The sequence below is a fragment of the Sinocyclocheilus grahami genome, unplaced genomic scaffold (assembly GCF_001515645.1).
Source record: "Sinocyclocheilus grahami isolate Dianchi unplaced genomic scaffold, SAMN03320097.WGS_v1.1 scaffold645.1, whole genome shotgun sequence".
NCBI lineage: Eukaryota > Metazoa > Chordata > Actinopteri > Cypriniformes > Cyprinidae > Sinocyclocheilus > Sinocyclocheilus grahami.
The window spans coordinates 632,205-648,150 of NW_015505824.1; the positions used below are offsets into that span (position 1 = coordinate 632,205).

At 36.5% G+C, this 15,946-nt stretch overlaps 2 protein-coding genes across 2 annotated transcripts in view; both read left to right on the top strand.

Moving 5' to 3' along the window:
- The first annotated feature begins 719 nt into the window (after window positions 1-719).
- Window positions 720-3,864, top strand: LOC107558410 (nardilysin-like). The gene is made up of 2 exons (XM_016242074.1): window positions 720-788; window positions 3,125-3,864. The coding sequence occupies exon 2, from the start codon at window positions 3,142-3,144 to the stop codon at window positions 3,703-3,705; it is 564 nt and encodes a 187-aa protein (XP_016097560.1). The 5' UTR covers window positions 720-788; window positions 3,125-3,141; the 3' UTR covers window positions 3,706-3,864.
- A 3,334-nt stretch (window positions 3,865-7,198) lies between these two features.
- The window catches only part of LOC107558401 (E3 ubiquitin-protein ligase DTX4-like), a 19,479-nt gene continuing 10,731 nt past the window's right edge, over window positions 7,199-15,946 (top strand). The window contains exons 1-2 of the mRNA XM_016242066.1: window positions 7,199-7,220; window positions 8,538-9,516. Coding sequence (XP_016097552.1) covers window positions 7,199-7,220; window positions 8,538-9,516 — 1,001 coding nt within the window. The remainder of the gene's footprint in view (window positions 7,221-8,537; window positions 9,517-15,946) is intronic.

The window sequence follows — 15,946 nt, forward strand, 5'->3', positions numbered from 1 at the left end:
TTTCATGGTTCATAGCATCTTTAAACTCAGCATTTACAACAGGATGTGGTCTAAGAGAGACTTGCGCTTCATCACACAATCTCTAGCAAAAGGAAACTATGTTCCACTCAACTCTTCCTGTGCGGACTCTATATATAAGATATTTTGCACATGCTCTCTTTTGAAATATTGGTTTGACTATAAAATGTGCGCATATAGTCAATTCCAAGTTTCAAGATCAGATGATCGTTCTAAAATTCGAGCCAAATTGATTATTTTTTGAATTCTTGTGCATATTTCTTTATTACATTTACCTCAACATTACCCACTAAACTGCTTTAAATTTGAATATCCATTAAATAAATTTTAAAATGATGACATAATAAATATTGCGAAAGGGTTTAGAATTTATATTTGACATCAAAATCAAAGTTGTCATCATGTTCTTAATTGCGTGTGGTCTCTCTCTCTGTCTCTCTCTCTCTCTCTCTCTCTCTCTCCCCGCCCTTCTTTCCTTCCTATAAGCATTACCCACTAAACTGCTTTAAATTTGAATATCCATTAAATAAATTAAAAAATGATGACATAATAAATATTGAGAAAGGGTTTAGAATTTATATTTGACATCAAAATCAAAGTTGTCATCATGTTCTTAATTGCGTGTGGTCTCTCTCTCTGTCTCTCTCTGTCTCTCTCTCTCTCTCTCTCTCTCCCCGCCCTTCTTTCCTTCCTATAATATGATCATGACAGATTTGAATGTTCTATTTTATGCTCTCGTGGGCTATGGGTTTAAGGGCAGTTGAATAAAGGTGAGTTACTTTTGCTAGATTTTTTTATGTGTTCTGTATTTTTGATTTCTACTGGCATGTGCTGCGTATTATTTTATTGACAATGTTTTGTCAATAAAATAACTTTATCCTAAAATGCATTTTTAAAATCTGTATACAGACATGCTCATAAATGACAATCTCCGAGAGTCTATTGTTTAATATTAATGTTCTATTTTCACTTGCGACCTCTTTTGTAAATAAGCAGTATTTTGAAGTAGTCTTTGGAAACATGTAATGCAGGTTGTTTCGAACACAACAGTTAATTAGTTCATTTTTCCTTCTTCGAGTATTTGTCATTTGATCCAGTTTGGCACACGACTTTGGCAGTCAGACACATTTGCCCGTGCAAGAAAATTGCTGTGATCCATTGGGGCCGTATTTGAGCGCATGCACAGCTGCATTAGCAAAACTTGTGATTTGCTGTTAAGCGCTGTTAAGTGGTTTGAAACTCATTTCTTTAGACATAGGCAGTGTTAGGTTGTATAAGGGGATCACAGAGGGGTGCATTAAGATTTTTCTTTTGCACAGCAATGACAATGTGAAAAGCCAAAGTGATTTCCTGCCAATTTTTTCATGCAAGCATGCTTACTTCCGTGCTACTGCACTTCAGAGGCTTTATCAAACTATGTATGGCGGGAGCTGCTGTTTGTGTGGGCAACGAAGCCACAGTTTATTACAGTCTTTGAAACATGTTGCAAGTTTCTGAATACTCACACTCTCAGAAAAGTTTTTACAAAGCTGTCACTGAGGCGGTAGCCTAAGGTACAAAAGCTATACATCTTTGTACTTGATTTACCTCTAAATGGTATGAGTACCGTAAAGGTACATTTTAGTACTTTAAAAGTAATAAGTAATTTAATAAGTATCGCTTTTTAGTTCTCCTCTTTCCTATTACTTGTTTCACTTTTTATAACCATTTCTTACTATGTGTAAGTAAGTTGCTGTTTTTTAGCATGTGTGTTTGGCAGTGTTGTTTTTTAGGATTACTGATGAGCTTTGATTTGTATTATTTGTATTTGTTATTTATTTTAATTGTAGTTAAATTATGTCTACATTTATTATGTCTGTATAGGTCTTTTATTAAGTTGTAGTTTAGTTTATTTAATTTGAGTTATTTTAATACTTCAACAAACTAAATGGAAATGAAATAATATATATATTGAATTTATAAATGTGTATGCATATATGTATGTGTGTATGGTTGTACATACACATATATGTAGTTTTTTTTTTTTGGTGTTTGGCTGTGTTATGTTAGAATCATTATTATACTCATACCTTTTGTTCTTTAATATTTTGAATTGTTTTTAGCTTTATTTTTTGTTTTTCGTTTATATGTTAAGTTTTGAAATTGTGTTGTATGCATTTGTCATTTTTATTTAATCTCTTTATTTTTAAAATGTGTATAGGTAGTATTTATAAAGTTTTAGCTTTTAGTTTTGGATCTGTTTTTAGTTGTTTTAATACTACGATTGATTGCTTCTGTTGTCCTCATTTGTAAGTCGCTTTGGATAAAAGCATCTGCTAACTGACTAAATAAATCAAATAAATTAATAAAAGTATGTGGTATAGTATACATATTAGTACCTTGTAAATGGGTACCACCTTAACTAAACTAAAACTACAAACATTAAAAAATATATTTTAATTAAAATAAATGTTAATTAAAATAAAATAACATATTTCAAATGTTCAATAAAACACATTTCTCATTTTCATTTAGTGATGTACTAAAGTAATTCAAACTAAAACTGAAATAAAAATGAATAAAAACTATATACATATTTGAATAAAAAATCAGTAACTAATTAAACTGACAAAAACACGCAAACATTACTAAAACTTAAAATGAAAATGGAAAATACTAAATTAAAAACTTAATATTTAAAAACAGAATAACACTGATGAAGACATTGTGTATTGTTATGTATTCATGTACACTGAAAAACATTGGTGTAGAAATATTTTCACTCAGAAATTGCTAGTAAATTCACAAATAATTACAAAGAAATGCAAGTAACATATTAAATTAGAAATTTTGAAATAGAAAGACTGAAATTGTATTTTCTTGCTAAACTTATTCCAATAATCTTTATTTACGTTCATATAAAATCTTTTTTTACTGTGTACTGTGTCCAGAAATGTTGTTTTTACTTGTATATTGTAATCAAAATCAAGTATAATTTGAATAAAAGTATTATTTGGATTTCTAAAATTGTTTTATCATTTAATTAAATGTATAATTTGTAATGTGTCACTTAATTCAATCATTGCATTAATAAGTCCCTGTGTGTTTCTCTTTGCACTCTCTTTAGTCATCATAAAGCAAAATATGAATAAGGACAACACCGCAACTGTCCTTGCCCTCCTCTTCATTTGGATCATACTTGTTCTGGCTCTGCTGTACTTTTATAAAAAACTTAATGCAGACACAAATGGACAGTACACCGTCCAGCGCATGGTCTTCGCCCCTGGCGGCCTACGGGATCGATTGAGACAAGGAGTCGGGGTTGTGGAAAACAGACTTGGTGTCCACATTTGGCCTCAGCGGCATGATGACGAGGAGAACATAGGAGATAATGACGAAGAGGACAAGGAGGGTGAAGGTCGTGACAAACAGAATGACAGTTACACGGAGGAGGGGGAACAACAGGAGCATGATGACGACAGGGATGATTCTTCAGATGACTATTCCAGCGTTGACCTGAGGGAGAGGGCAAAGATGCAGATGGAAGAGAAAGAAGAGAAGGAGGAGGCAGCAGCGGGAGAAGAGGATAAAAGTCAAGAAGTGAAGAATGAAGAGAAAGTGGAATTGATTGTAGATCTGACGCCGTTTACTGGTAGTGCAATTTGGTCTAAGGAAAACAAAGATGGAAATGACTTGACTGCTTTATGAAAAGCTCAGAGACATTGCCTTTGAATTTAATAGGCGGGAAATAAAGTGGCTTGGCTCAGTGGGTGGCACCAAACATTTTTTAGAACTTTGAGTCAGTTTAACCCTGTAAAGCCTGAAAAATCTGTTTTTTCTTTTAACTAACAGTTTATTGTCATCAGTGTTGGGGAGTAACCAGTTACATGTAACGGAATTACGTAATTTAATTGCAAAATAAAAGTCATTGTAATCAGTTACTGAGAAAAAATGTATAATTAAATTACAGTTACTTATGAAAATGTTAAGGATTACAAAGGGGGTTACGTCTGCTTTTTTTCACACACACTCCCACATACAGATTTAATTGATTTCTTTCATAAATTGCAGTGACTGCTCTAAAATATGAAACTCCAATGTTTCAGGAGTTTAGAACACGCTTATTCGATAACTCTTTTATTTCCTATATGGGTTTATGCATAGCTATGCTTCATTTTTTAAAGATGAACTGTTTTTTTCCAAGGCATTGTTAGATTCCAGTGTTTACTGTCATAGCTATGTAAAGATTTGATTTCAAAAACAGTATCATAGCTAATAAAATAGTTCTTGTTATGATTTTAAATATGTATTTAACCTCAGAATGATCTCAAAGTAACTCTGACTCAAAGGGGGCATTGATCTTCCACAAGTTGGTATGATTCTTTAGGGTCTTCATGAACTTCGGTTAAAATTCCTCAGTGGTCGTGTAAAACAACACCCTTTTTAACTTGCTCTGTTCACAGCGACTCTTTTTGGGGCATGTCCCTTTAAATGCTAATGAGTGAAAAGGGAGTGAATGGATTTTTATCATTGTAGGGTGGTTGTGTCCACACACTGCTAAGATACATTTATATACAAACACCATGTAAAAGTGAATTTAGCATCCAATGTCTACTTTAAAATTGAAATACAATCTTAAGTCAAGTGATAAAGAATTTCGAAAGTGTGACAGTAATCAGTGTTGAGTACTACTGTAAGGTTTACCCTGCCTGGTTTACATGTTTAAAAATGATAAACAGTTGAAGACATAAACAATTTAGAAAAGTAATCAAACGTAATCAGTTACATTACTTTAATAAAGTAATTGAAAAGTTACACTACTTATTACATTTTAAGTAGGGTACCTTGTAATCTGTAACCTATTACATTTCCAAAGTAACCTTCCCAACACTGATTGTCATTGACATACCATTAAAACAAATGTTAAAAAAGGTTTTCATATGTGTTTGGGCTGAAAATCAATGATATATTCATAAGAATATATTAGACTTACATAGAATGCATGTAAACATCTGTTTTCACTCTAAATCTTCCAATAATATGTCATAGTAAGATAGTATTTGAATGCTTAGTTTTATGTGCCAAGCTGTAGTTTTCTATTTTGGGGGCAAAACATATAATGCAATGCTATACAATGATGATTGAGAGATGGATAAATAAATGTTCCTATCATATTTGATATTCACATTTAGTAAGTTTTCATCTTGAAATATTACTAACAATGCAAATTATTCTTACATTTACTTTATAAATATCAGTAAGGATTTCGAAGCAAAAAGGCACGGTCTGAAGGGGGATGTTTTATACAATTATACTAAAGGACATTTACTTGCTAAAAAAATTGGACAACAGAAGGCCTGTAGTAGATTGTACACAACATAGTTTTTCAGGGAAAAAAATTGGATCATGTTGATACTTTTGAAGCCTCAGAAAGTTGTGTATAAAATATGAAACAGTAGGCTTTATAGGGTTAACTTTAAAAGTCAGTAAAACGGTTCCACACCATTTTCCGTAAGTTGTTAGTTTTATGCCCTTCCTGTTGGGTTTTTTTTTTCTGCAAATGCTGACTGTGTGAAAATACATTTTGAAACTTGTTCACATTTTTAAGAGGCGTAAATATTTTTCCACTAAAAATATTTTCATGTCAAAGGGGCTGTCAAAATTGTCAAGTGTTTTCATATGGCCTCACTGATGGTCAGTCTCACAAAACCCATCAAGAACATGTGTAGAGCATATCAAATCATGAGAAATAATATTTTGTTTAAAGAAAATTAAGCCAAGGTCACAAATGTGACCTGGACGTAACATTTGCCCTGATGAAACATTAGGGCATCGAACCACCAACCATTTTGAGGCTACAAACCATGAACCACATCTCTTATCATAGTTGGTTATCAACAGGGTTTCATGGCTTAGGCCAAGATTATGATGATGATGCATATTTGCTAACTAAGACAATGTTTTTTTAAAGGTTTTTAAAGTCAAATAAATACAGATGATACTAAATTATGCCATTTTAAAGTCTAAAGTACAATCACAGACACACAGTCCTGGGGATATTGCTTTAGTAATTAAAGGGTCATATGATGTTGCTAAAAAGAACATTATTTTGTGTATTTGTCTTTACTTTCACGAAGACAATAGATGGCACTTGAAACACAGAACACTAATACTAAAACCACTTTGATTTCATACTATGCGATGACAATCGCTGATTTTATATCTGTAGAAAACCATCGATTGCGCGTACGTTTGTGAAGATTTTGGGAGGAGATACTTGAGTCAGAAGTTGCACTCTTACGCAGACCATTGGTCGGTTGAACGCCAGTGGGCGTCGAAATCGCCACGCCCTTTACTTTCACGAAGACAATAGATGGCACTTGAAACACAGAACACTAATACTAAAACCACTTTGATTTCATACTATGCGATGACAATCGCTGATTTTATATCTGTAGAAAACCATCGATTGCGCGTACGTTTGTGAAGATTTTGGGAGGAGATACTTGAGTCAGAAGTTGCACTCCTACGCAGACCATTGGTCGGTTGAACGCCAGTGGGCGTCGAAATCGCCACGCCATTGGTTAGTTTAGCCCCCAGTGGGCGTGGCCACAGACGCACGCAAGCAATGAAGAATCCTGCACATTTGCATTCTTTCTCTCCAAGGTGGATCAATTAATAAGTCCCTACTTCTGAAATGTTGCATAACGTTTACTTCCGATTAGAAATAGCAGATAAAAAAAAGAAATCTGTGTATCTTCGGATGTGCTGTAACATTTGTATGTTATTTTTATATGTACTGTGTAAATTAATTGTAATAATTTAGTCATATACATTTTTTTATTTTTATTTCATAAATAATTATCATTTCTAACTAACAAAATTATTAATAATTATTATACATATTTTTTTAAAACAACAACTATAAATCTTCCGTTCATCTTCAGAACACAAATGAAAAATTTTAGCTCCGAAATTGCTAGTAAATTTCACAAATAATTACAAACAAAAGACAAGTAACTTGTTGAATTAAACATGAAACTCAGAAGTGGGAAGACTAAAAGACATTTTATTTACAGCTTCAAAAATCATTGTGTATAAACACTGCTTAATGGACATACATAGAGATCATAATTAAAATATAAACCTTAAATTACAATATAATCTCATAATAAAATATATCTTGATTTGGGTTCCGAAGATGAGCAGTAGTCAAAAAAAGGGTTTGTAAATGTTGACAGAATTTTAATTTTTAGGTGAACTATTCCTTTAACTTCCTGTCCAAATCCCTGTTTTAAGGAAATACATTAACACAGGAATAGAATCTGTACTTGTCAAACAATTTTGTACAATGCCAGAAGTTTTGTTGAAGGTGCCATAGAATGGAAAACTGTATTTACCTTGGCATAGTTGAATAATAACAGTTCTGTACATGGAAATGACATACCGTGAGCCTCAAACACCATTGTTACCTCCTTATGTAAATCTTGTGCATGCAAAAGACCACTGAAAAATAGGTGAATCAGAACATAACACCGACTGTGACATTACAGTCGGGTTCACTAATAGTTACGCCCCCAACATTTGCATATACCCGCCCATGTTCCATGCCAGCCGCCAGCCGAACCTGCACAGGCGATTCATCAGAAGTTCTGCAGGTATTGTGAAGAAACAAGCGAGGATAATAGCGAAAATGGCAGATCATGGAAATAAATGTTATGTTCCAGGCTGTGCAGGGATGGGTTGGTGTCTGTATTCTGAAAGGCATGGAAAACAAATAACGCTCGTTCTAATAAAATAACGTGAGCCACTAAAGGGACATGGTTAGCTGCTTGCTAGCGGTAGCCTTTTACAGTACATAATATTTCACTTACCACATACACAGAGCAAGGAGACATGACTGAGGATGATGGCGAATGATTTACAGATCCTGAGCACTACTGACAAGCATCTGATCTTGTAAAATGTGTGTTAAGTAGGCTACTGCCGCTGTAGTTTACACAGAGCATGTGCGAGAGCACCACTGGCAAGCATCTGATCTTGTAAAAGGTGTGGTAAGTACTGCCGCTGTAGTTTACACAGAGCACATGCGATCGCAAATCTCTAAAGTGAAAATAAAAAGCGATCGTGCATTCGAAAGCAGTTTCAATGCCCTGCATATTAATAGCGGCTCCCTGATGCCCGCATTTTATATACAGTTTAATTACCCAATGATATAACTGCGAGAGAAAGTATTGAAATATATCAATACTTAGTGTTTCCTTCCTGCTGTGTGAGCTACTGAAATGAGCCGCACTGTGAAACAGCCAATCAGAGCAGAGCTCAACATTATTATTCATGACCCTTCCAAATAAGGTAAAAACAGACCATTTCATTCTAGGAACAAATCCTCGGGTTGTAAATGGACATGTAAAACCATTTCTGGAGATTTTTTGCCCTTACCTAAGCCACATACCTTCTATGTAGATATCAGAGAACAATTTAAAATATCAATGCATTCTATGGCACCTTTAAGCTAACATCTCTGCTCTTCCTTACAGGTACACTAAGACCCGTGCGGCGAAGTTTCTATGACCCGCGGTCGGCTCCGGGTCAGGGTTGGGTGTGGGAATGGGAGAACGACTCGGGCTCATGGACGCCGTATGACACAGCGGTGAGCATCGCCATCCAGGCGGCTCGGGACAGGCAGCAGCCCTGGCTGGACTTAACGCCACTGGGCTTCTGCTACCTTATAGACCTGCAGACTATGACGCAGATCAACGGACAGACGCAGCGGCGCCGACGCATCCAGAGGCGCTCAGATCTGGCCTACCCGCTTGTTTCTGGCCCGCTGCCTAAACCGCACGCGTGGTCATCCGCTGGAAGTGGTGGACTCTTGGGGGTGGGCGTATCGGGGGTTAGCGGAGGGAATGGCAGTGCCTATCCCAGCGGCGCTCTCCCAGCTTCTGCTATTACTTCACTGGGTCAACCATGTTCCTGCCAGCAGTGTATGCTAGTCTTAGGTGTCAAGACCCCTAGCATGGCACAAACTCTCGGGCGGAAGCCCCCACCCGTACCCAAGCCACCGAGCCCAAAAGCACCATCAAGAGGACACTCTTACTCGCTTACCCTGCCTCACCCTCCTTCCCTTTCCCGAGTCCTCTCGCCACATAGGAACTCCACCTCAGGTGCTAGTGGGGGCTTCGGACACTCCCTCTCCCTGCTGGGCTCAGCCACTGCCGCCCTGTCAATATCCTCCAACCGTCCTCCTCCACCTGCTGTACCACCACCCCTGCCTCCTTCAAACACACCCCACACGACCTCCTCGCTCAACCCTACAGTACTTACACCCTCCAATGCCCTTATATCTACGGCAACCACCTGCGCTCCCACGCCCTCTGCTCGTGTTCTGGGTCCCGTGTCGACGGCATCAGCAGCTTGTGCCGCCCCGGTGCCGCCTCGCAGCAGTCTGGCTGGCCTAAGCCGTCCTGCCCTGCAGAGAATCGCCATGGCACAGTCACGGGCGCTCATTGCATCAGGGTAAGTCATCATGACTGGAGCTGTCTGTGATTGTAATGAAATGATACTCTGTTTTTCTAGGGATTACGGTCACGTCTAGATGGTAACCCTAACTTTAACCATGACAGCTGCAACTGTGAATCTCATAAGCATTTCACAGAATGAAGTTTACTATTTTCCAATGATGTACACTAACCTTCAAAAGTCAGGGGTGAGCAAGATTTTTTTCTTTTACTAAGCAAGGACTCATCAAATTGATCAAAAATTACTATTTTAAAGATTTAAAGATTACTATTTTAAACAAATGTTGCTCTTTTGAACTTTCTATTTATCAAATAGTGAAAAAAATATTAAGCAGCACAACTGTTTTCATCATTGATAATAAGAAGAAATATCTCTTGAGCAGCAAATCAGCATATTAGAATGATTTCTGAAGGATCATGTGACACTGAAGACCGGAGTAATGGCTGCTTGATTTCAACCTCTTCCACCTCAAATGTCAGAACCTTGAATATTTACAGAAAGTCTGTCACTCTAGGATGTGTGTACACACAGAGATGGCAAGCTCAGAATTATTGCTCTTTACACAACACATTTTTCATTTGGGAACAGACTAAAACTGCTGTAACAAACATGACATTCGAGAACTGGAATCCAGTACATCCCATGTATTGACTTTTTGTGGCTATAAAGGGTTAGATTACTAGTTGATTTGTTTTCTTTGTATGTGGGCCTGTGCTGTGATGTGAAATGGTTTCACTTCTGCAATAGTTTATTTTTGAAGAAAAGGAACTTGTTTCAAGAATACTTGAAATGTTGACACATTTAGGCCTGTTAAAGGGGCCATATGATGCGATTTCAATTTTTCCTTTCTCTTTAGAGTGTTACAAGCTGTTCGTGAATAGATAAGATCCCTAAAGTTGCAAAGACTAAAGTCTCAAACCCAAAGAGATATTCTTTATAAAGTTAAGACTGGTCCACACCCTCCTAAAACACCTCGTTCTAACACGCCCCCACATGTCTATGTCACGATGTGGGAAGATTTACATTTAGTCATTTAGCAGACGCTTTTATCCAAAGCAATCAAAATCAACAAAAGAGCAATGATATACAAGTGCTATAACAACTATTACATAACACCGTCCAAAATGTTCACGCAAAGAAAGAAGGCATAACTTTATTGTTGCTGCCACCGCCGCCGCCATGTTGTGAAGACGCTGTGTGTTTTGTTGCGAAAGCGAAAATACTTTGTTTGGCCTTCCAAAAGAGGACACGACTAGAAATCAGTGGTTAAGTTGTATTTACAACACTGTTCCAGAACAGTTCAACCCAAATATTCCGATGTGTCCAGCGCATTTTATGGAGGACTATTTCCTGATCCTGGGAGAGTAGGCTACAATGCCGGCTGTTCTGACTCACAGACTGTAAGTAAGTTTTCATATTTAAAGAATTTGCCACTGATGATTCAAACGTGAGTTTTGAGTAGTGTAGAGTAGAGTTTGTTGTTCGTCATTTCTCCGATCACAAATGCAGACATGGTTTTATGTTCACGCGGCGCGAAAGTCATTATAATCCATAATTATGTCCCCACTGGATGCAACAAATGCCTCGTTTATAATGGGTTTTATTGGTTTTGTCTCATCACGCCGGGACACAGCATCACAGTATGTGAGGGGCGTAACATTTCCGTCACACGCTTGAGGTATTCAGCCAATCACAATGCACTGGATAGCTGGCCAATCAGAGCACACCTCGCTTTTCAGACCGATGAGCTTTGTAAAAATTTAAGCGTTTCAGAAAGGCGGGGCATAGAGGAGAAACAATAATGTACAGTATGTGGAAAATAATGTTTTTTTTAACCTTAAACCGCATAAATACATTTCATTACACCAGTATTATTTAGCACTGCTGGCCTGCAGTGTTTCAAGGCTGTTTTTTTCTTAATGCTTGGTCAGAACCTGAATCTGAACTTACCCTGTGTCCGCTCTCTTTTCACATTTTACTTTTGGGTTCGGACCTCGGTACTCAGTACGCCAGAATTCTCCCACTTCCTGCTTGAAATGAAACACTGGAACGGCGCTCAAGGTTGAACATCTAACTTTTGACATCAGAGCAGATCAATCAATCCTAACTTTAGTTTGAAATGTCATTTGACATCATTTCCAGGCAACTAAAGCCTAAAGCGGTGTTTCATCCATTATTTTCAAGTGGATGTGAAAGTGGGAGAATTCGGGATTAGAATGCAGCACAACGGGAACAGTTTGTAGTCGGAAATGAGGAATTTAAACTTGAATTTTCCCACCTCTGACTTCGTCTGGAACAGGGTAAAAGTGTTGAGGATCATAATATAATATAAAATATAATAGAATATAATAATTGTACAAATATTATATTATGTTATCAGTAATATTTTGTTTATAATATGTTTTTGAAAGTAATCTCTTGTGCTCACCAAGGCGGCATTTATTTGATCAAAGATACAGTAAAACAGTAATATTGTAAAATATGATTACATTTAAAAACATTTAATTATATATAACTATTATATATAATTTTTTTTTTTAAATATAATGTATTCCTGTGACGCAAAGCTGAATTTTCCACAGTCATTACACCAGTTTTCAGTGTCACAAGATCCTTCAGAAACCATTCTAATATGCTGATTTGATGCTTTAACATTACTTATTATTTTACTTAATATTTTTGTGGAAACTATGATACAGTTTTTTCAAGGATTCTTTGAAGAATAGAAAGTTTGAAAGAACAGAATGCTTTATTCCAAAGCAACTTGATGAAACAAATGAGGATTACAACAAGCAGTTCATAAAGAGAGAAATATTTGAAATGTAAATTTTTTGTAACATTATAAATGTCTTCGCTGTCACTTTTGATCAATTTAATGTCCTTGCTGAAAGAAAAAAAAAAATCCTGCCAACCCCAAACTTTTGAACGATAATGTATGTCACATTATATACCATCACTTGAAAAGCTGTGTGGTCTGTGGGTTCCATGTGAGAAGGCAAGAGAATAATTAATGAAAGGAAGCTTTCTAGACGTGGCTGGTCGATGGGAGTCCACCATGAGTGTCAACAGGTCAGTCTCGTTCATTACAGTCCCCCTCCTCTTTTCTGTCTTGTTCTCCCTGTTCCCCGTTCCCAGGCTCCGTTCATTCCTGGGGGCCCCTTTAGCTCCATTGTGCGAGTGTTTTGGAGAGGGTGTATGTGCGCTGAGTGTGTATCCAAGGCAACCTTTGTTGGCAGTCGGCAGCTTGGGTTTTGTATTTGCAACACAATGCGTTTGAAGGGGGGGGGGGTGTCGAGAAGATTCGGTAGTTTGTGTGAAGGAGGTTTGGGAATAGTTGCTTGATTGAACAAGTGTTTGTTTTGAGTGTGTGTGTGTGTGTGTGAGACTCAGGCGCTCTGTCCTATAGACACAAACGTCTGTCTCAGACTCTGGAGGAGCGCCGATTTAAGTATATGCGTAGTGGCATATGACTGGGATGAGGAATGAGCCATGAAAAGTGAAGTGAGCCGACAAACAACATATTCAGGCATGCTCTGGCATACTGATAAGTCACAGGATGAGGTTTAGATTTTTACAAGCATGCTGAATCATAAATATATGTAATTTATTCCTATTTATATATATAAATAGGAATAAATTACATTTTAAAATGAGTTAAAATAGAAAACAGCTATTTTAAATTGTAATAATATTTAGCAATATTAGTGTTTTTACTGTATTTTTGATCTTATAAATGCAGCCTTGGTGAAGAGACTTCACCAAGAGACTTTTCAAAAACATAAAAAAAAAATCTTACCAACCCCAAACTTTTTGAACAGTATTGTACTACAGTATTTGGATCCAAATGTCTGACTACACGGAACAATGTCAAATTCAATTTCAACAACACTGTGATGTTAAATGCATGAGAAATATGTCAGATTCTGCACTATTTCTAGGTTAATTCAGCACAAGTGCTTCTGTCATTAAAGCGAAAGGGAATAAACCAAATACTACTTCTAATAAATTCATTATTTTTCACTTTCATTCAAATATATATATATGCTGCTAATATCATTTTTTTTTTATGTAAACATTTCATTCAATTTTAACTGCAAAACAGAAACCTATATGCCTGTGTTCTGAGATTTTGGACCCACTGTGCATATTTACAGTATGATGTGATTAGTTAATGTGTCTTGATAGACCAGGTTTACTCATTAATTGTGCTGATAGTTTTAAAGGAATGTTCCAGGTTAAATACAAGTCAAGGTTCTTAACAGCATCTGTTATTACCACAGAAAATCATTTCAGCTCATCCCTCAGTTTGTGCAAGCAGACAAAAATCATCTTTACAGTAATACACCTGCAAAGTCAAAGGACAGGAATAAATGCATAAATATATAGAATGCAATATGTGAAATAAGTGTCATAAAGTAACTTTTGCATCAGATTGCATCCTTTGCCAGCTGAGTCACTTCCTTGAAGTTGAATGTGAATGCTAACGGCTTACAGACTTACCTTGTCCTGAACCCTCCTAAATGTCGTTGCCTTACTATACATATGTTTTTATGAAGTTGTTCCAGATGAGTTGAAAGATAATTTCTTTTTGTGGTAATTAGCAGAGTGCAACAACCCTGAACATTCCTTTACAGGTCACAAGTGTTTATATATTTAAACCTCTAGAGAGAGCTAGAAAGAAAATTCTATCTGTATGTCTGGACAGTCTGAGAAATGTCTGGAATATATTGCACTTCTAGACCTTAAAAACAGTGTAGAATGTTATTGTGGAGCTAGAAAGAAAATTCTATCTGTATGTCTGGACAGTCTGAGAAATGTCTGGATTATATTGCACTTCTAGACCTTAAAAACAGTGTAGAATGTTATTGTACTTTATTTTATATTGTGTATATGTTTTTCATTTGACCAAGTAAAGGTATGAAAATTTATATTTGTTTTATTCCTACATCAGGACAAGTGGGATTTCAGCCGCTCAGTGTATGGATGTTTAGCTAATGGTTAAAAATTATTAGTTGTTTATAGCAATGCATTGTTTAAAAAATTTTTTTTAATTCAGTTTCACTTGCGATTCTGCTTTTCTCACGGGCACTGATTATCCCTTTGAGCAGTGCTTTCACTTCTTAGGTGGGTTTCGGTCTGTCGTGGGCGTCGGGTGAAAGCAGGGCTCCCAGATGGCACCTGTAGCTGGACTGTAATTGAGCTTGACGTCACTGATGAGAAATCTCCTTCTCTAATGTGAACCTTCACCTTTAAACCTCCTTGATCTTTTCCAGGTACACTTGCCATGGAGAGTAAACCATTATTGATTGTACGTTCATTCTCTTTGCTTAGCACATTAGTAGTACAGTTTGGCATTACTCTCATGGTACAGGCTTAAATTATAGTTACAGAATACACACAAAATGCACATAACCTGCCTTTTTTCGGCACAGAATCAGTTATTATAATATTAGGTGTTCAAATAGCCTAATAAGCATCATGATTTTGCTGATGCTGTTAATGTAGAGGCATGTGTAACCCAGTTGGATTGTTTTATGGTAATAAATAAATATATATATATATATATATATATGTATATATATATATATATTTAAATATTAAAGTAAAAAATATTAATTAATTCTAATTTCACTTTCAAAATGTGCTTTTGTTTTGTACATGTATGTTAACACTGTTTTATGGACATATACCAGACATATATTTCTTGGGCATTCTTTGATGTATTAACACTACTGTTCAAAAGTTTGGGGTAATATTTTTTTTTTTAAAGAAATTAATAATTTTATTCAGCAAGGATGTGTTAAATTGCTCAAAACTGACAGTAAAGCCATTCATAATTTTACACAAGATTTCTATTTTAAATTAATGCTGTTCTTTTTAACTTTCTGTTCACTAAAATCATGGTTTACACGAAAATATTAAAGGCGCAATAGGAGATCTTGGAAAATACTAACTTTAGCCTGATAGCACTGAAAGCGAATGTCCCACCCTCCATGCAATCACCGTCCAAAGCCACGCCCCCTGAATGCATATACGCTCACTCACAGACCAGAGTACCAGAGACAACATTACTACAATAGGCTACATCAGCGGTTCCCAATTCCAGCCCATGTTCCGAAGTGAAGTCAACTTCAACATATTTCGCCCGCTCAGTGAGGCGGGAGCAATGAACACTGTGTAGGGATCATATCGATCGGAACACAGTTCATGCATGTAGCTCACTTCTAACGAGCTGGTTATCTGAATCGGGTGTGTTAACTAAGCGAGACATTCAAAATATGCAGAGCGGGGGGCGCGAGGACTGGATTAATCGCTGGGCTACATCATGTGTCATTCACCGGTGAGAAAACTTTAAAAGTACTACAATACCAGGAAGGAAGATCGAGTTGTTGATGTTTGCCTGCCATCCTCGCTCTGTCTGCACAGC

Coding starts and splice junctions, on each gene's coding strand:
- LOC107558410 (XM_016242074.1), top strand. CDS start 3,142: ATGAATAAGGACAACACCGCAACTGTCCTTGCCCTCCTCTTCATTTGG.